Source organism: Mastigoproctus giganteus, chromosome 5 (genome assembly GCF_048544385.1).
Source record: "Mastigoproctus giganteus isolate SK-2022 chromosome 5, ASM4854438v1, whole genome shotgun sequence".
Lineage (NCBI taxonomy): Eukaryota > Metazoa > Arthropoda > Arachnida > Uropygi > Thelyphonidae > Mastigoproctus > Mastigoproctus giganteus.
In genome coordinates this window covers 139,585,720-139,607,206 of record NC_143579.1, presented here as the reverse complement: position 1 = coordinate 139,607,206, position 21,487 = coordinate 139,585,720, and the positions used below count along the sequence as shown (strand labels likewise).

The window sequence follows — 21,487 nt, the reverse complement described above, 5'->3', positions numbered from 1 at the left end:
CATCAGGACGTGGAGCTTTCTTAGCATCAAGATTATTCAAAATCTGTCAAACTTCAAAACTGTTCTCTAGTGCTTGAAATCTGAAATGTGTTAAATTCTGTTGAAAGCTCTTCAATCAAAGAATTTCCTTTGAAGAACAGTCCAGGAAAGTTAGAAATTTCATCCAAAAGAACATTCCAGGAAAGTTAGAAATTTCATCCTAAAGAACATTCAGATTTCAAAGACTGAATTTGTTAGTCAAAAATTTTGATGACTTGGTAATTTTTTTTTACTTTTATCATACCAGCAGGGCTATATGCAGCAAACATTTGGGCATATTCATACAGAAGGAATATGCAGTCAAACAACATGGAAATATAGAAAAGACAATAACATTAAATTTTTCATTGAAAGGAAAAGTACTGTTGCTCATTGTAGAAAATATCTCTACCAAATGAAGAACATGTGAACTTATGAATAACAATCATATGTTTATTTGGATGATACCCACATAAATTAACACCACAAGGAATAACATAATGGCAAAATGACAATTTGATCTGAGGAAGATGCATTCTCACTCAAAGCAAATGCCAATTAATTTTGTTGTGAAGGAAAGGAAGTGCAGTTTCATACCCAATGTAATATATTTTTGTTCCCATCAAAACTAAAATCAAAAATTTGTTCCCATCAAAAATTTTGAACTATTTTCAAAAATTGTGGAGATAAACTGATCCCTGTAATCACTGACCAAACTTAATTATTAACGTTTTAGCCAGGACCTTTGAACCTGCAATCTTCAAGATTTGAGTGTACACATCCATCTCTTCATCCATGAATTCAATTTGGGTTTAGCCCCCATAGGTCAACCTACTGAAATTTGGCCTTATTTTCACATTCACACATGTTAATCTAGACAAGGGTGGTCATATTCATTGTTTATTCTTAGATGTTGCCAAAGTTTTTGACTCCATTCACCCCAAATGGTTTGTTTTAAGTTATTATCTTATGGAGTGTTACCACCTTTACTTGACTGCATAATTCAGTTGCTAACTTACAGGTAAGTAAAGGTTGTACACAAAAGGGCTTCATACTTCACTGATTTTTCCTCTTGTGAAGTCCCACAGGTCTCTCTTCTGAGCCTTTACTGTTCATCAAACATTTCAATGACCTTGAAACAGTGTTCCAAATTTTGAAATGTTAAATGGCAATGTTTGCTGATGAGGTTACAAGGTTATCAGATCTACAAGGTTATCAATTCAAGGCTAAGGTAAAGAAAGCCAACATGAGAACCACCAAAAATTCAGGAAACTTACCAGCAAACTGGTTTGCCACTGCCGCAGTTTTTCCCTGCATTCTTGGTAGACAGACAGTAGTGGCAGTAGAAGCCGAGAACGATATATTGATTGACACGTAGGTGTGACTGACGATGTAATCATTAGTTTTTTCTCATTATTAAAAGCAGATTATTGGAGTTTATAAGTGTTTCCGCTATTAAAAAACCATATTACTGATTTCTTTGTACGTTTTTAAGGTTAGGTTCCTAACTTAACCTTAAATGATAGGTTAGGAAAAAAGGAAACGGGTTCTTTATTTTTTGTTATATTTCATAACCTGACCTTATATGTTAGGTTAGGAAATAACAGGAAAATGCTTCCTCACAGAAATTCACTCCACAGTGCCAGCCACTGGAAGAAAACTGAAACCCATTTAGCCAGCGAGTTATAAATTACTGGAATAAGTTGCCCACAGTTTGGGGAAATTCAAAGGACATCTGGATAGTACCTTCGGGTGAGGGACGCATAGGATGTTTGTTTGTTATTTGGTTTTTAGGAGCATTAGCAACTAAGGCCATATTGCTCCAGGGATATGCAGTGGTCATTCCCTGACCTTTCCGCATCCTCCGAATTTGGTGGTGACGGGCTCGAATCCCGGTCTAATCAAGAAGCGTGTGCTACGCACTGCTGCTCCTTCCCACCTGGCTACAGAGGTGCCACACATAGGATGATAGGTTTAATTACCTTTTCTTTTATTAATAATTAGTTTTTTTTTTTTTAGTTTATTTGGGTTTTTTTTTTTTTTGGCTGGTGCAGCATAAGCCATAGGCTTTCTTGCACCATGCGGCCATTACTAATACTAAGTGTCTTTCTTAGGTTTAACTTTAACTATAGCTATGATTAGCTGATTCCAAGTACAGGGTGGTAAGGTTTTCCGAGCAAGTTATTCAATCTACATGATACGAAAACTGGCCTGAAAACATTTCTTACCAAATGAGTTGTTCATCTTTGGACCCTTTCAAGGAACTCAGCCTTTCTTTAGATGCAACCTCCTGATCTAGGTTGCAACTTTAGATGCAACCTAGATCAGGGCCGTATTGAAGTTCATCAAGGATGTCAGCACATCTGTTCTAAGCTTTTCAGTGAATGCATCTTTATGAGTATATCAATTTCTCCACATGAAAAGATGATCAAAACTATACTTTTTTTTTTTTTGGAAAGCCAGGGGTAACTCGAGAATTTTTTTTTGGCTGGTGCAACATAAGCCTCAGGCTTCCTTGCACCATATAGATAATAATAATAAACCTTAACGGCTGAAATGATAAATACACTGATTTAATGTTCTTATCATTCATTCTTACAAATTAAAAAAGTTTAAAGTCACAGAAATAATTTAGCACTCTTGCATGTTGTTTTTATTTTAATAATTTAAATTGCTATATATCATATTGCTATAATATTATATTGCTATATATTGCCATTTTAAAAATTAAATGTGATGACAAGCATTCTTTTTTGAATGCTAAAGCTGATTTAAAAAAGTCTCCAATCAACTATGGGACAACAACAGTCCTTCCTTGCACTACTCTTTATTGCAAATGAGACAGTGCAAAAAAACAGATTGGTATTAGTACTAGCAAATGATGCAAGAAAGTCAACTTATACAGCATTAGTTAAAAAAAAAAAAAAAAAAACTTCCCACATCACCTGTCCATCTGTTCTAAAGGTTAATTCTTCCTTTAATTTATTCAAACCTCTACAACACCAGATGGGAGTTTGTTCCAGTAATCAATAACCTGCTGGCTGAAGACAAATTTCCCCATAAATCCTGTAAAAAAAAAAAAATTAAATTGCAGCCATTATCAATCCACTGCAGGATGGAAGCCAACTCAACAATTCATGCTGAGGGAAATGGACCATAATCTGCCACGCTGGTCCAGTGCGGGTTGGCAGATCGACCATATTTAGCAGTCAGGGCTTGAACCCCGGTCTACTCAAAGAGCATGTGCTACTGCACTCCTGCTATGGAGGCCTGTAAATCCTGCAACCATCCTTCAATTTGAATTTGTCTCTTGAATTTGCGGAACTTTAAGCCTCTCCTGGTAAGAGCACCCTTCTATCTCATCACTAAACGTATTGCTCTTCTCTGCATCCATTCCAACAGATCCACATCTTTCCTGATATGAGTCACTACAGATGTTAGTGTTGATTCTGCAACAAAGATACCTTGAAAAAATTCATCTCATATTAATTTCTTTCACTTTACAGGCTAAAAAAAAATGTAACAATGATATGTTTCTCTGTTTGCTTCTCTGTATATACACTGTGCCCATTCATGCTATATATAAATTTATTGAAAGAGATGTTTATTAGTTTTTACATACAGGGAAAAAAAAAAAAAAAAATGAAGTCAAATTATTTTGTAGGTCCATTAGTATTCGTAGGCCTTGGGCACAGTGCCTAACTGCCCTGGTTGCAAACATTCTATGAAAAAATTCTATGAAAGCAGTGATTTTTTTCATTACTTTGTTCATACTAGGATGACAGGCAGTTACAGCGGCAGACAAAAAAACTGCATCAGTTGCGAATTTTGCAAATAATGTGTTTTGCACTGCATTGTGGGTTGCAGAAATGTTCAAAATGCATTTGTTAGATGGGATATATATCTCTGTGAATGAAATCCAATAAAAAGACTCCATCTGATATACCCAATTGCCATAAATGTGTAATTAATGAAAATATGAGAAATCATACAAATGGCAATCATGACAACCAAACATACATTTTATTGCATTTATGGGTAAAAACTGAAATGACAAGTTAACATAATAGTATTATGTTGTACATCGTACATATTACGATGTACAGCAGGCCCTCATTATAACGCTGTTCTTATATTATAACCCGTATCTGACTATAATGCTGTCACAAATCACTATAATGCTCTTTTACAGATTGCATTTTTGGCATATTTAACAAAATCATTTCATTTGATGGAGTCGATAGCTTTGAAAATGAATAGCAAAACAGCATTAAAATGTTTCCCCACACTCAGTGAAATTTTCTCGCACACTAATTTAATTATTATTATAAGCCATATGGTGCAATTGCAGTACAGTGACTTGTTACGTAGTTCTGAGATCAACATTTTAAAAAATTATCAAGTATATTGCTTGTAATATTTGCATTATATGCATTTATCTGAAGTCTAGTCATCACTCAGTACAGTATTAGACATTGCACGTAACAGTTTACTCGAACATTGAATCATAATTAATGCAACCAACGCAGTTACATTTTCAAGGAGTTAATAATGGTAGATAAGAATGAAAGAGCAACAATGTCTGGACATAGTACGAAGCCTACAAATGTAAGAAAAAGACTGAATTTGAAAATTAAATTAGACGTTTTGCAGCGAATTGATTCCAGTCAACGACAAGAGGATGTGTGCCATAAGTTAGGACTGGCAAGTTTAACTGTAAGAACAATTATAAAAAATAAAGAATTAATTTTAGAAGCGGGAAAGACAGCTGTTCCACTGCAAGCAACTAGGGCTAGGTCTGCTATTAGGATTGAAATGGAGAGACTTTAACTAATTTTATTGAAGATAATATCCAATGTAGAATTCAGTTAAGTTAAATATTATAAAAAAAAAAAAAAGAGAGAGATTAGCCTATATGATGATCTGAAGAAAAGTCACCTAAAAAAAAAAAAAAAATGTGGAACCATTTAAAACTAGTAAGGGCTGGTTAAATGGATTTAAAATCCAGGGAGAAGCCAGAAGAGCAGCTCAAAGAGCCAAAACTTTCAAAAAAGAACGTTAAAATTATTGAAGAGGGGTATTTAAGTGTTATGCTTCTCAACAAGTTTTAACATAGATGAAGCAGAACATTTTTGGAAACAAATGTCTAAAACAAGTTTCATATTGAAAGAAGAAAAAAAAAATGCCAGGTTTCAAAGCGGCAAAGGATCGGTTGAATTTATTGTTGGGTGGTAACGCTGTGGGAGATTTAAAATTAAAGCCCCTTTTAGTTTAGCAGGAAGAGGGCTAAAGTACAACCCAAAATGCACATTTTTCATGATTAAATTAAATAAATTAAAATCAATTTAGATCAATTAAATTCATGATTTTAATTGGAATTTTAAGTTTAATTTTGATACGTAAGTAGTTACCACATAATTATATACGTATGTAATGTAGAATATTTTATATGTACAAATATTTGAATATTAAATATTTTGACTGACATTTCTGCATCTTTTCACTACCATTTATTATTGATTAGGAAATATCCTATGGCACTGACCAAAACTCAAAAATACATATGTTACCTTATGGGAATGCGACGCTCGCTTAATGCGGATTCACTTAGCGCTCTGTTTTTCCTGAACGAATTATCAGCGTTAAGCGGGTGTCACCTGTACTGTAAATCAGCAAAATGCATACGCAGGCCTCCAACAATGAAGTTAAATAACATCCCTATACGTCTCTACACAGAAGTCAAATACCTGGGAATCTACATTGACACCGGCCTTACCTTTCACTCTCATCTGAAGTACTTATCCACAAAAATCCGAAGTATACAGCTATGATAAGAAGAGTCAGCAGAGCGGACTGGGGTTTGAAGCATAAAGCTTTGTCTCTCATCTATAAAGCGGCGTTTCTCCCAATTGGGTGTTATGGAGCCTCAGTTTGGTGTACAAAGGCCATCCTGGAAAAGAACAAGTGTAAACTTGACTCAATACAAAGATTCATGCTGTTGTCCATCTGCAGGGCATGTCGCACTGTCAGCACCCCTGCCCTAAAGGTTATTACTGGATGCTTGCCACTCTATTGTGAGGTGATTAAAAGGGGATTTTACCATCGATTAAAGAAGGGAATTCCGACACAGTTGTTAAATCTTCAACTGCAGCTTACCAATGACGACCTGAAACAAGAAAGAAAACGTATCTTCAAACACCTTCAAGGACTTTGGCAGCATTCATGGGAAACCACGCCCAAAGCAGAAATTACCAGAAGATTCCTCCCATCCATTGACATGACTTTCCCAAAGTCTCCTTCCTGGTTTTCACCTGGTCTGCAAGTTACAGTCCTGATCACAGGACATGGGCCCTTTCAACAGAAATTGACAGCAATGGGAACTGAAAGCAATCCATTCTGCCACTGTGGCGAAGAGGAGTCATGGGGGCATGTCATGTATGAGTGCCCTGCTTACGATGATTGTAGGCTCAAATTTTTTACTGAAATCCAGGAGAACCCTCGTAACCATGAAACATACCTGCTTCAGAATGAAACAACATACAAAGCCTTAACGAGTAACGCACAAGCTGTCTTTACCATCAGACGGGCAAAGTTTGCTGAACTTAGAGCTGCTCAGAACAACGACCCTCAAGTGCAAACACAAACTGGGGTCGGATAGCATTTTCTCAACTGATAAAAGAGTAAGACTGAAGATTAAAATACTATGCTGGCATCATCATGGCTGGCACTCCTTGAAAAGCTGACTCCCAGAGAGTGCTTGGCCTTTGGCACTTGCACAGTGGCTCCTGCCCCTGTGACTTTTGATCCCTCTACCCATCCCCTATTTCTCCTTACTCGGGTGGACTGCCTTCTCTATCTGTCCACTTTAGCTTGTTCCTCACATTCATACCCCCCTTCCTCTTGTTCCCCAGGCCTTCTCTTCTCTTTCTCTTTTTTTTTTTAACTTGGTCTTCGTTCAGGACGCTCAGGCGACCCTGGCAGAGACCAGCCAGAGAATAAAGGGCAGCCTGGCTACCTCCTAGTGGTGTATGCGGGCAACATGAGGTCCCACTAGGGGCCCTGCGGCCAAATGCCAGGACACCCAATAGAAACTAACGCAATATGTCATATACAACAGACAACACTTTTCTGGCATTTACAGTAGTTCTGTATTTCTTCACAGCGTACATATGGCGCAGATGTGAGAAATCACAGGTGGCGCCTGACCCTAACACTATGCACACTATGCACTATGTTCCTCCTCAAGCTGCAATTACAGCCTTGCAATGATCTGGCTTAGAGTTAATGAACTTCTGGATATACGGCTGCCCAATTTCGTGGTATCATACCCATACAATGCTCTCCTGCAGCTGAATTGTTGGCTTCTTCTGAGCAATTTTAGATATTATGTACCAGCAATTTACAATAGGGTTCAAATCTGAACTGTTGCCGGGCCAGTCAAACACACTAATGCCAGCATTTTTGAGGTATGACTGCACCTTAACCCGTTCACACTGGGGCAACATAATGGTGGATCGCTGCTCTAATGTCCACTGGGCAAAGTGATCCACCCGTGGGTCGCTGTGGCTAATTATCATCGGACGTTGCAACCCACGGGTGTCTCGTTGTGCTATGAGTCTTATATTCCGTTTTGGTTTTAAGCGCCTGGTGTTTAAGCATTTTATCGGATTCGCCAGTCTTCCATATATATTTATCTACCAAGTGTCAGCCCAGGATCAATATCTTTTATTTTTTGAAGTTTTTGTGGGAGTATATAAAATCATAGTAATCGGAATAGAAAAAGGAACTAAGAAGTTTTATTAAATAAACAGTCAACTTACATACAAAGTGAAATCACATTTTAAAATATGAGTCTGAAGTTGATTGCTTATGCTTTTTTTCTCTTTAATTTAACAATTGCCTATCGCTTTACAATAAAACTTCTTCCTAAATCAGGATCATTTTCACTAAAAAAATTTAAAACGTTTTCAATGTCATTTAAGCACCTTTTTAAATCTTTGGTTGTTAACACTTTTTCGGCAGGAACTTCTTTAACTTCGTCTTCATTATCTTTGTCTTCGTTGCTAACAAGGTTTTCTAAATCTTCCACTGAAAAACCATCATCTTCTGTTGTTGTTGTTTGGTTTTTAGGAGCATTAGCAACTAAGGCCATATTGCTGCAGGATATGCGGTGGTCATTCCTTAACCTTTCCGCATCCTCCGTATTTGGTGGTGACGGGCTCGAACCCCGGTCTAATCAAGAAGCGTGTGCTACGCACTGCTGCTCCTTCCCACCTGGCTATGGAGGTGTCTTCTCATCATCTTCTGCATTCAGTAAATTTCTAACGTCTTCATCGACATTTTCGAAACCTGTTGATTGAGCCATCTGGATAACTTCATTTCTAATTTCTTGGATGTTATTTTCTTCTTCTAGTACAACTTCTGGCCATATTTTGCGCCAAACTCCATTTAAGCATTTCTTAGTGACTTCTTTCCAAGAACTATCAATGTTTTCAATTGCGTTTTTAATGGTGTAGTTTTTCCAAAAAGTTTTAACTGTCATTTCCTCTTTATCCTCTAGTTCAGTTAAACTGCTTAATGTTCGACGCAGATAATAAGCTTTAAATGATGCTATTACTCCCTGATCCAATGGTTGAATCAGGGAAGTTGTGTTTGCTGGAAGAAACACAACTTTGACAGGAATGCACGTGTCCAACGTGTTAAGATCAGTAGGATGTCCCAGAGCATTGTCTAACAACAAAAGAGCTTTTTCTTCAAAGATGTTTTTTTTAACAATACCGTTTTACTTCAGGACAAAAGTGGTTAAAAACCAATCAGTAAATAACTCCTTGGTAACCCACGCTTTTCTATTTGCTTTCCATATTACAGGTAAATTCATTTTTATGTTACCTTTTAACGCCCTCGGATTTTCTGAATGGATTTTCAAATCGCCAGAGGCATTTGATCCAAAGAGTAACATTAAACGGTCTTTGGCTGCTTTGAACCCAGCAGCTGATTTTTCTTCAATAGAAATGAAGTTTTTTGTTGGTAGCCGTTTCCAGAACAAACCGCTTTCGTCAACATTGAACACCAAATTTGGTGGAATATTTTCACGTTCAATTATTTCCTTTAGTTTTTCTGGAAACTTATTTGCAGCTTCAACATCTGCACTTGCAGCTTCTCCTGTTAATTTTACACTATGAATCCTGGCCCGTTTTTTAAATTTCTCGAACCAACCACGAGAAGCCCCAAAGGTTTCCGTAATTTCTTCAGTTTGTTTAGATTTCAGGTGATTAAACTGGAATATTTTTTTTATGTTAAATGGGGCTTGAAATTGCGGACTTCGTTATATCGAAGCTTTGTTATCAGAGGTAACGTTAACCGAGGTATGCCTGTATATGATATCAAAATTATTTTTGACATTCAGTTCCTTTGTGACCATATCATAGTATCCAATCAAACTGGTCAGACAAGGCTTCCTTTTAACAAACCATGCTGTGTCTTAACTATTACTGCAGTCTCATCTAGTGACACAAGTACTGAAGCACAGTACTGAAGCACAGACCATTAATTTCCCCAGAACACAAGTTAAACTAACAGTATATAGTTACTTGTGTCACCTTTTGAACCTCCCTTTGTGAATTGGTGATACATTTGCAAACCTCCAGTCCATGGGAATCTCCCATGAGTCCAAGGAAGCTCTCATAATTATGACTAAAAGTTTGCTTACTTCCTTTGCTGTCTCCTTTAATATAACTGGATAGATCCCGTTCATCCCAGGTGCCTTCCTTATGTTTCACTGCAACAATTTCTCCGCCACTTTGTTTTCAGTGATTACAAAATCACTTAGTTCCATGTTAGAGTTTGATAAACATCTGGCATTCCCCTCACTGAACTCCTCATGTGTAACATAACTCCTCGTGTGTAAATGTAGATGAAAATACTCATTCCGTTTATCAGGTACCTGAGCATGATCATCAATAGTCAACCCATCTATGTTAAGTGGGCCAATCTGATTCATCCTTTCCTTCTAGAGTTTACAAAAGTAAAGAACTCTTTGATGTTTCTCTTTGCATCCTTTGCCAAATATTTCTCGTACTCTGCTTTCGTGTACCTAACCTCCTTTGTGACTTGATTACAGACAACTTTATATCTGCCATAGGCTTCTGTTTTACCTGATAATTTATATGCATCTCACACATTTTTCTTCTCAGCCATGAGCCTCATTAATTCATCTGACATCCATTTAGGCCTGAACCTTGAACAGTATTTCTTAGTTAGAATGAATAGCCTAGTAGCCTCCAAGATTAAGTCTCTGAAGGCTTTCAATTTAGAATTCAATGTTGACAACATCATCAGTTGAACGCACCGTACAGAATTTAAAAACTGTCTGAGACCCCTGTAGTTATCTTTACGAAAGCAAAAGCTCTTCCCTTTACCCTTGATGGTTAGTCACATCTTTAAGTAATTCCCATATCAGTACATCGTAATCACTGTCACCCAGTGGTTCCTTTATCTGCAAATTCTTAATGTATGAATAATCACTGCTGATTATCAGATCAAGAGTATTACTCCCTTTGGTTGCCTCTCGAACACGCTGCTGTAGAAAGCAGTCATCCAATAAATCGGAAAAAAAGTCTTGCTAGTGTGCGAGTGACCAATCCACAAGTTCCAGTCACTATCTGGAAAGTTAAAATCCCCCAATTATAGGACATTCTGATTTACTGGCCCACTATTTCTTTGTACAATTGCTCATTATACTCATCAGATTCATTAGGCCTATAACACACACCTACTCTCATATTTCCTTTCCCAGCGCTTATGTTACACTAAACAGGCTCAACATTCCATTGTCCACCAACATCAATTGGATGCACTTCTTTAGATTTTGTGTGTTTCTTAACTAACAACATAACCCCTCCTGCCTTCCTATCCTGTCTATCCTTTGTGTACACATTGTACTCCCCAAATTCCAATTCTGCACTGCTTATATCTCTGTGACACCACGTCTCTCATACCCCAACAATATCTACCTTTGATGTCTTGACTAGCACTTTAAGCTCATTAAATTTATTAACTATACTGCTGCATTGGTGTAGATGCAAGTATACATGCACCTGTTTCTACTCTTAATTACCCTAACACAGCCCATGTATTTATTTGTTTCACTAATGACTCCCAACAGTCCTGGAAATCTCCATTACCTTGTTTTCCATGCTGCAGCTCATTCTAATAGAAACAGTGCAAGAATCACTTTTGCCTCTGCCTGTGGCCACTGTTAATCTTTTAGTCTGTGTTTACCCCCCCCCCCCAAAACAGCTGTTTTCCGACCCACCTAACATTGCCTTGATAGCATCAGCAAAAATTCTTGCACCCTTTCTATTTAAGTGTACCCCATCCCTGTAGAGGCAGTCTCTCCTGTCAACAAGCACAGACTAAGCTGAAAAAAATTCTATAAAAAAATTCACAATCTCTCCAGGGCCAAATTGATCAACAAGGTTCTCATCATTTACTCACTCCTATCATGTCTGGACAGAATTGCAGACACTTTCACATTCAACCCTAACTTGCGACTTTTTTTTAAACATTAACCTGTACTCGTTGAGTAAATATGCAGATCTCTTACTCTTAATGTCATTAGTTCCAAAGTGTACAACAATATCACCTGTTGTGCCCTTAAAAGATGATATTTGGCAGACATACCCTGGTCCTATTCCACCTATCCTTCTTGCATAGTATATTCCCCATCTCCCTGACAATAGAATCACCAACAATAACTAATTCCTGTGGGACCAGTGCATTCTGCCTTGGAGATTGCCTCTGTGTTGCCTGATTCAAATGAGTGAGCTCTGCCATTGAGCTGGGCAGCTGAGAGCTTGATGGGCCCCTCATATTAATTTCTTCGAGGGCATTTACCCTACACCTCAAGCTCTCATAGATGCCCATCAGAACGCTGAGTTGGTGCCTAATTTCTTGACACTCTAGGCATCTAGCACACGCAAAGACATCCTCCTTGGCTAGATCATGTCCTGTTTTAGAAAGTTCAGCAAACATATCACATTTCAAACATTTTTTGAGACTGTGAGGCGCTGGAGAATCACCCCCTTCGTTTCTCCCCTGAGTCACAGCATTCTCGCTAATCTGTGATCTTTGCTTCGCAGCTCTAGTCTGGATCATGATTTCCATTTAAATAAAGTTTAATTAACAATGAAATTTAATAAGAGTAATAAATGTTTTTGATTAATTGATAATACTATACTAAGCTAACAGATTTCTAATACAGCGCTTCGTATTACGTTATCTAGTTTTACATTATTCCTTACACTATCAGTTCCAGATACAGCAGGCCCCCGTTATAATGCGGTTCGCTTTATGCTGATTCGCTATAACGCTGTTCTTATATTATAACCCGTATCTGACTATAACACTGTCACAGATCACTATAACGCTCTTTTACAGATTACATTTTTGACATATTTAACGAAATCGTTTCATTTGATGGAGTCGATAGCTTGAAAATGAATAGCAAAACAGCATTAAAACGTTTCCCACGCCGACTTGAGAAATTTTCCCACGCTCAGTGAAATTTTCTCGCACACTAATTTAATTGCAGTACAGTGACTTTTTACGTAGTTCCGAGATCAACATTTTAAAAAATGATCAAGTATATTGCTTGTAATATTTGCGTTATATGCATTTATCCGAAGTCTAGTCATCACTCAGTAGAGTATTAGACATCACGCATAATGGACAGTTTACTTGAACATTGTATCATAATTAATTCAACCAACGCAGTTACATTTTCGAAGAGCTAATAATGACCAATAGGAATGAAAAAGCAACAACGTCTGGGCGCAGTATGAAGACTATAAATGTAAGAAAAAGACTGAATTTGAAAATTAAATTAGACGTTTTGAAGCGAATCGATTCCGGTCAACGACAAGCAGATGTGTGCCATAATTTAGGACTTGCAACTTTAATTGTAAGAACAATTACAAAAAAATAAAGAATTAATTTTTGCAGCGGGAAAGATAGCTGTTCCACTGCAAGCAACTAGGGCTAGGCCGGCTATTAGGATTGAAATGGAAATACTTTAATTTTATTGAAGATAATATTCCAATGCAGAATTCAGTTAAGTTAAATATTAAAAAGAGAGAGAGAGAGAGATTAGCCAATATTATGATCTGAAGAAAACTCGCCTAAAAAAAAAAATGTGGAACCATTTAAAACTGGTAAGGGCTGGTTGAATAGATTTAAAATCCAGGGAGAAGCCGCAAGTGCAGATCAAGGAGCCGAAACTTTCAAAAAAGAACTTGTTAAAATTATTGAAGAGGTATATTATGTGTTATACTTCTCAACAAGTTTTTAACATAGATGAAGCAGGACTTTTGTGGAAACGAATGCCTAAAAGAAGTTTCATATTGAAAGAAGAAAAAAACATGCCAGGTTTCAAAGCAGCGAAGGATCGGTTGACTTTATTGTTGGTGGTAACGCTGCGGGGGATTTAAAATTAATACCCCTTTTAGTTTATTTGGAAGAGGGCCAAAGTTCAATTGAAAATCCACACATTTTTCAAGATTTAATTCATCAATTAAATTCATTATTTTAATTGGAATTTTAAGTTTACTTTTGATACGCAAGTAGTTACCACATAATTATACGTATGTAATGCAGAATATTTTATATGTGCAAATATTTGAATATTAAATATTTTGACCGACATTTGTGCATCTTTTCATTACTGTTTATTATTCATTAGGAAATATCCTATGGCACCAACCGCAGCTCATAAATACATATGTTATGGGAAAGCGGTGCTCGCTTAGCGCTCTGTTTTTCCGGAACGAATGATCAGCGTTAAGCGGGGGGTCACCTGTATATACGTTATGCTATTTTTTATCGATTACAATATGGTGTCTAGTTCAACAATATTGGCACAACACCGTGAGTCATAACTTCCAAAAATCACTAGTTAAATTCAAAATAAGCTAACAAACGCTAAACCTATTTAATATCTTTGTAAAACACAATGTAGTATGTTAATTAACGAAGAATAAGGTAAACTATCAAAAATACTTATCCCTTTACAGCAGCTAAAAATCCACCGACTGTTCTCTTCCATGACCAGAGTGCCCTCTCAAAGTTTTATTACTATTGGATAACGTGCCAGGCCATCCAAAAGATTTGTCATCCAAAATGTTGAAGTAATATTCCTACCATCTAATACTTCTTTAATTCTGCCATGAGATCAGGGCATTATATCTACCTTTATAACTCATTACATCAGAAAATCGTTACAATGGATTAATTGATTCCAAATCTATTGAATGATGGAAGTATAAAAACATTTTTCAAATGTGGACTGTATCTGAATCATAGCTTTATCACTCAAAGAAGTAAATCGTCAACAACTGTGTGTTGGAAAAATGTATGGCCAGAGTCAGTTCATTCAGGAAAAATGGTCCAACCAGCAGAAAACAGGATCAGTGCGATAATAGAACCTGTTAAGTCAATAGGAGGGGAAGGTTTTGATGATATGACTACTGAAGACATTCACGAATTACTGATAGAAAAAGAGACTGGCAAAATGGGTTTGGGAAATGGCATCGGAGGTAAACCAAATCAATTCAGAGGGTGATTGTGCAGATGAAAATTCTGAAGTTCCAAATTTTACACTAAAAAGCACACAGAAAGGCATCACCTTTGGAAGACTATTGTACAAATTGGAGCAGAATGGTATTAAGAGTAAGTTGCTACAATGGATAAAAGGATGGTTAAGTGCGAGAAGACAGAGGGTGGTAATCAATGGGTGCTGCTCTTCTAGGACTAATGTTATTAGTGGAGTCCCACAGGGTTCAGTGTTGGGTCCACTGTTGTTCTGTATATTTATCAATGATATTGATGAAGGTATATCAGGCTTAGTGTCGAAGTTTGCAGATGATACAAAGGTTGGCAGGGTTGTTAATGACAGTAATGGCAGTGTGCTACTGCAACAGGATCTAGATAATTTGGGCAGATGGGCTAAGAAGTGGCAACTGAAGTTTAACCTTGACAAATGCAAAGTACTGCATATGGGTAGAAGTAACCCCAGAGAAACGTACCAACTGTGTGGTACTACACTTAATGTGGTAGAAAATGAAAAAGACCTGGGAGTAATTGTGCAGGCAGATATGAAGTTTTCTGAGCAATGCAGACAGGCTGCCAGGGCAGGTCATGGGGTTTTGTCAATGATATATAGGAATTTTGCTAGCAGGGAGAAGGTGATTATCCCTCTGTATAAGGCAATGGTCAGGCCACGCATTGAGTACTGCGTACAGGTCTGGAGGCCTCATTTTAGGAAGGATGTAGATTTACTTGAGTGTGTACAGAGAAGGGCAACAAGATTGGTGAGGGGAATGAAGGGATCCGCTTATCAAGAGAGGCTTAAGTTCTGCAAATTGCAGTGGCTGGAGACTAGGAACCTGCGCGGTGATCTGATTGAGGTGTATAAGGCCTTGAATGGGTTCAGCACACTGAATTCTGATGGGATCCTTCCACTTGTTCAGATTACGAACCTAAGGGGGCATAAATTCAAATTAAGAAAGGACAGACATAGAATAGATGTGCGGAAATTTGCCTTTATCCAGCGGGTGGTTAATTGCTGGAACAAACTTCCATCTGTCGTTGTGGAAGTTGATAGGTTGAATAAATTTAAGGAGGAACTGGACAGGCATTTGGAGGGAATGGTGTGATTTTTTTTTTTTTTTTTTTTTTTTGGCTGATGCTGCATAAGCTCATACATTTGCTTTCTTGCATCACATGCCACTACTACTACTACTACTACTACTACCTTAGCCGAGCAATTAGAATCTTATATTTTTGAATGCAGATCCTTCAAACTGGAAGGAACACAAAGTTCAAAAGGTAGCTTCAAAAATGCTAAGCTGCATACCATGCAATTTACAAAGATCTATCAAGCAAAAGCAAACAATCCCAGAATACTGAAATTTTAAAGAGAGCAGAAGATGCATGAAATCTAGATGTTGCAGAAGACAGTTCAGAAGGTGAAGATAATTCTGCAACAGAGAAAACGTTCTCGTTTGATTGTACTTAACAGCAATGAAGAGGAAGAAAATTAAATGAACGTACATTAAGTGACATATTATGTACATATTAACTGACATAGACATACTGAGATATTTATACAATTATTGCCTTTTAGACAGAAAAAGGTGTTTTCATAAATTTTAAACATCCTATCACAGTTTATAAGATGTTTATTCAGTTATTACTATTTTTAATAAAAATTAAGTTTCTGATAGTTATAAAAAATGATGCATTTTTGTTAGCTTTTGGAACATAACCCCAACCCCCTTTTTTTGTACTGGTTCTTAGTCCCGTATAACATGGTTTGGCACTACATGAGATTTTATAGGAACCTAACTACTGGGTTATACGAGGATTACTTGTACCAACCACACTAATGTGATACATGAAGAAACTACACGGTAAAAAAAAAAAATTTATGTATCACATCGGTATGATTAGTTTTAATGGAGTTGGAATCAATGGCCCACCCTGCCTGCTTGGCCTTTTTTCACTAATCCATCATATGCCGCCTCTGTAGCCAGGTGGGCAGGAGCAGCAGTGCGTAGCACACGCTTCTTGATTAGACCGGGGTTCAAGCCCATGCCCAGCAAATACAGAGGATGCGGAAAGGTCAGGGAATGACCACATCCCCTGAGCAATATGGCCTTAGTTGCTAATGCTCTTAAAAACCAAAAAACAACAACTAATCCATTAAACTTAGTTTTTTTGATATACTCTTGTAATTGACTCTTGCACAGTCTGATTTAACTTAATACAGTAAATGAGGATTTGCTCTATACAACTGAATGAATTCTGGGATAAATTCTTGGGGCATTTTAAGAGCAACATACAAAACTGGATACAAAGCATGAACTGAGCATTAACTGTAGGCTTTTTCTGAAACGATCCATATTCACCATTAATTACTAATCTGAATCAGACAAGAAATGAAAAGGGAGGACGACTATTATGATGAAAATCTATCACAGAACTCAATAGTCAGTACAGCATTTAACACCATTCAGTTCGTACTAGATGGCTAAATCTCAAGGAGGATTGAATGAGAACTAAATGATGTATTTGAAAATACAGAATCCAGAAAAGAAAAAAATAATAATGACTGACATCTTTGAAGCAACCTACATTAGCAATTATTTTAAAGCTATATAAGCATTTACAGTATACTGTCCAATAATTTTTGCTTGATCTTTTATCTTCACAATTTACAAAAATTGCATTTAAAATCAATTACAGCGGATTCCGGTTATTTGGGCCACCGGTTAATTGGGGCAGCTGTTTATTTGGGCAAATCTTAAAATACAGAACCCAATCAAGAAAATAGACAGGGTTTACTTCGCTTAATTGGGACAACATGCTGTTTAATCGGGGCACGAAACCGCATGAAACCACGTGGTTCAGTCGGATTTGTGGAGGTCACAACCATAAAACAATTAGCAGTCACCTGTTTATTGGGCTTTTCCGTTTGTGCAATCTATCATAAACGAATAGTAAACTCTATCTTATTGAATTTGCAATAATATGGACAGCTGGAATTCTGTGGGTTATTGTGCTGAAATGTGTTTACACTTCCATGGAATCTTCAATCATATAAAAAAATTAATTTTCAGAATCTTCTCTTCATTCCTATTTTTAAAGCTTCGTAAAATTGTTACTCCGTTCTCACTTGTGCGTATTGTGTTACTTGCAATTTGTGTGTGCCGTGTTCTTTGTCATCGATTGTTTATCATTTTACTGTTTCAAATTTTAACCCCGACCCAAAAATGTCAGTGAACAGAAATGTCAACTAGTTAGTATGTACATATCACAGTACATATTAATTATTCCGATTATCAAGTATATTCATCCGATTTTCACGTATCATTTAATTTTTTAATTCGTAAGGTAACAAAAGGTAAATTTGTGCTTAATATATCTTTACTTTTATAGCTGTGGATAATATTCCTCCTATTTTTGCTAATTAGAATCTCTGTTTAATAGAATTAAAATTCAATTCACAAACGTGATCACAATGACCGGAGCTTACTACACATCGTATAGTGAATGGTACTTTATCGTAACATGATTTGATTGTACAGTGAACCAATTGTAAAGTGGGGGTACATTGTATGTTTTAACTTTTTTTTTTACGTGGAACTTCAGATAATTGGGACAGCCGCTTAATCGGGCCAAAATGCACTAGTCCCAATGTGTCGCAATTAACCGGAATCGACTGTATTTGAAAAAAATCAGTATGAAATATCCTGGGTCCAAATTGTTTCAGATAACTGAACTTTTTCTGTATTACAATTGACAATGCAACTGAATCTTTTGCATTATAACTACAGTAATAAAGTAATTACAATAAACAGTAGTTTAGAATTACCTACATGTCTCAATGCTACTTCTCCTATCTTTAATGATGTCTTTCGAATTTCTTCGAGAAAATCTTTCAAATCTGACATAGACGCATCCTTAATGCATTTTCTATGAAGAGGAACAGTAGATCCCATTACCTGTGCAAAACGATACTGAGAAACTTGAGGAAGAAATGTATGTTCCAACTGCTCTAATGTTTTCAATGCTGAATAGTATCTGTTTTTGAAAAATAAAATAATAATCAAGAAAGAAAATAAGATATATCATATAATAACTTTTCTACTGTAAATGCACATGAAATTAACAACTACTTGATACCAGTAAACTGACTGAACTGAGGGCTTTTTGCAGCAATGGTTGAATTTTGTTTATAGACTTCATACATAGTTTTATTTTTTAAAAGGCTGAACTGTGGCTGGCTTTTAGATACTAATTCCAGACTTACTTTTTAACCATTATTTATGAATTTTTGGAATTTTGAGGATTCCAATATGTTGCTGATTTTCAATATGCTGAAAATTATGCCACATTGGATACACTTTCTCAAATATGTTTTCAGAAGTCAGGATGCTGGGCAGCCCACTGCACTGAATCTACTTTCAACTATTTATTCACTACAATTTAAAACAGTGACATTAATTACTATGAGACTGCACCATACTAGTTACAAGATTTACTAGTTTTTAAGTTAATAATAGTTACTAATCAGCTAATTCATTATAAATTCAAGAAGACCAAATGGAATTAGGCTTTTGATACTGTTGCACATGGAAGACTGCTGCACAAATTGGAGCATTGTGGCATTGGTGGCAAGTTGTTGCTATGGATAAAGGGATGGTTGAGTGGCAGAAGACAGAGAGTGGTAATTAATGGACACTGCTCATCGTGGACTAATGTTATTAGTGGAGTCCCTCAGGGTTCAGTGTTGGGTCCATTGTTGTTTTCTGTATTTATAAATAATATTGATGATGGTATATCAAGTTTAATGTCCAAGTTTGCAGACGATACGAAGGTTGGCAGGGTTGTTAAGGACGCTATGCTGCTGCAACAGGATCTGGAAAGGTTGAGCAGATGGGCTGAGAGGTGGCAAATGAAGTTTAACGTTGACAAATGTAAAGTACTACATATGGGAAACAGCAACCCCAGAGCAACGTATCAACTCTGTGGTACTACACTGACAGTGGTAGAGAATGAGAAGAACCTGGGGGTAATTGTGCAGGCAGATATGAAGTTCTCTGAGCAGTGCAGACGGGCTGCAAGAGTTGCTCATGGTGCCTTATCAATGATATACAGGAATTTTTCTAGCAGGGATAAGGAGGTGATTATTCCCTTGTATAAGGCAATGGTCAGGCCGCACCTTGAGTACTGTATACAGGTCTGGAGGCCTCATTTCAAGAAGGATGTAGAGCTGCTGGAACGAGTACAGAGAAGGGCAACAAGGTTAGTGAACGGAACGAAGGGTTGCTCTTAGGAAGAAAAGCTTAAGTTTTGCAAATTACAGTGTCTGGAGACTAGGCACCAGCGAGGTGATCTGATAGAGGTGTACAAAGCCTTGAATGGTTTGAGTATCCCATCAGCATTCCCCTCAATGCTGATGGGATACTGCCTCTTGCTCAGAATAATCACCTGAGAGGGCATAAATTCAATTGCGGAAAGACAGATGTAGGATAGATGTGCGGAAATTTGCCTTTAGCCAGTGGGTAGTTGGTTGGTGGAACAGACTTCCATCCCTTGTTGTGGAAGTTGATAGCCTAAATAAATTTAAGGCTCAGCTGGACAGGTATTTCGAACGAACGGAGGGGTGAAGTGGAAGGGGTTTTTTTTTTTTTTTTTTTTTGGCTGATGCTGCATAAGCTTGCTTTCTTGCATCATATGCCTCTACTAATGCTAATGACAAATAGACATTTTTCCCCCCTTAATTTGTTTAACTATCTCTTAATTCCTTTTTTCTGTAATTTTAATTTAATTTTGGTAGTTTTGTGATCTAATTTGCAGTAATGTTTTGTAAGTTCAATTCTTAACTTTTCTAACACTAATTCCACTTAAATACACTCTTTTCGGCATCTTATATGCTTAAATTTTGAAATTCATAGTAGATAAAGTTTTGGTACTGCTAAATTACTGAAAATTTAATATTTTAATATTTTGTATTTAATCCTTACCTTAATAATGGTTATAATAAGATTGACTCTGAATACTTTGTCCAAGGATATCATGACTGAACCAGAAATGGCCATAGGTAATTCTGTGCAGGTCACAAATTCATCACTTGCATAGCCTTTGTCATGTATTCAAAGGTTGAATATAGTTGCTAATCAACACCCAACTAACAGTTCCCATTTTTGTGCCGGATGTAAAGAGCATACCATTCTCAAATTAAACTTGGTACTAGAAGATTGTGAGCCATCAAAGAAACAAGTACTTGCCCTAGAGACAAATGTAACTAGGTGCTCATGAGGGACTAAAACTTCTAGTAACTTGCCAAATGATGCACTTCCGATTCAGGTATCAGAGCAGAATAATCAAGTGCATACTACACTGGTTCGACAGGATTTAGACTTGGTTGATTGGGGGCTTCCCCTGTCAGTGAAACGGGTAAATTTTTTATAATAAGGACAGGTGGACTAGAACAGGGTGTGCCAGCCAGGAGGAACAATTAATTATGCCACCAACAGATCATCACATTTTATCGAGTGGAGGTGGGAGAGTAAGGAGAACATTATTATTTGTGTAAGGATTAATCATATTAAGCACACACAAACTGAAAATCTGTTGGGAAAAATATAAGACAGGCTGAAAAATTGTCATGGTTAGGTCAGAATGTGTCTGCAATTCTGTCCAGGCATGAGAGGAGGGAATAGAAAGACAAAATAGGAGGAATACATGCGAAAAACCTTATGGATTAACTCAAAAATCGACGAACTCAGCAAAGTTCTTTTTTTGGGGTGGGAGATTTTTTTTTCCCCTCCAATGTGGCCAGCACTCATAGAACGAATCTATACTGTCCAAGTATTATTATGACTACAATAGTGGGTATGTCCTCCTC

The 21,487-nt window shown here is 37.0% G+C and overlaps 1 protein-coding gene across 2 annotated transcripts in view; it reads right to left on the bottom strand.

Annotated features, from left to right (window-relative positions):
- The window catches only part of Sec15 (exocyst complex component Sec15), a 654,019-nt gene that overhangs the window by 575,616 nt on the left and 56,916 nt on the right, over window positions 1-21,487 (bottom strand). For both annotated transcript variants that reach the window (XR_016546976.1, XM_090374206.1), the window contains exon 4: window positions 18,453-18,657. Coding sequence is in view for 1 of the 2 variants with exons in the window: in XM_090374206.1 (XP_090230332.1) it covers window positions 18,453-18,657 (205 nt within the window). In the remaining variant the exon portion in view is untranslated. The remainder of the gene's footprint in view (window positions 1-18,452; window positions 18,658-21,487) is intronic.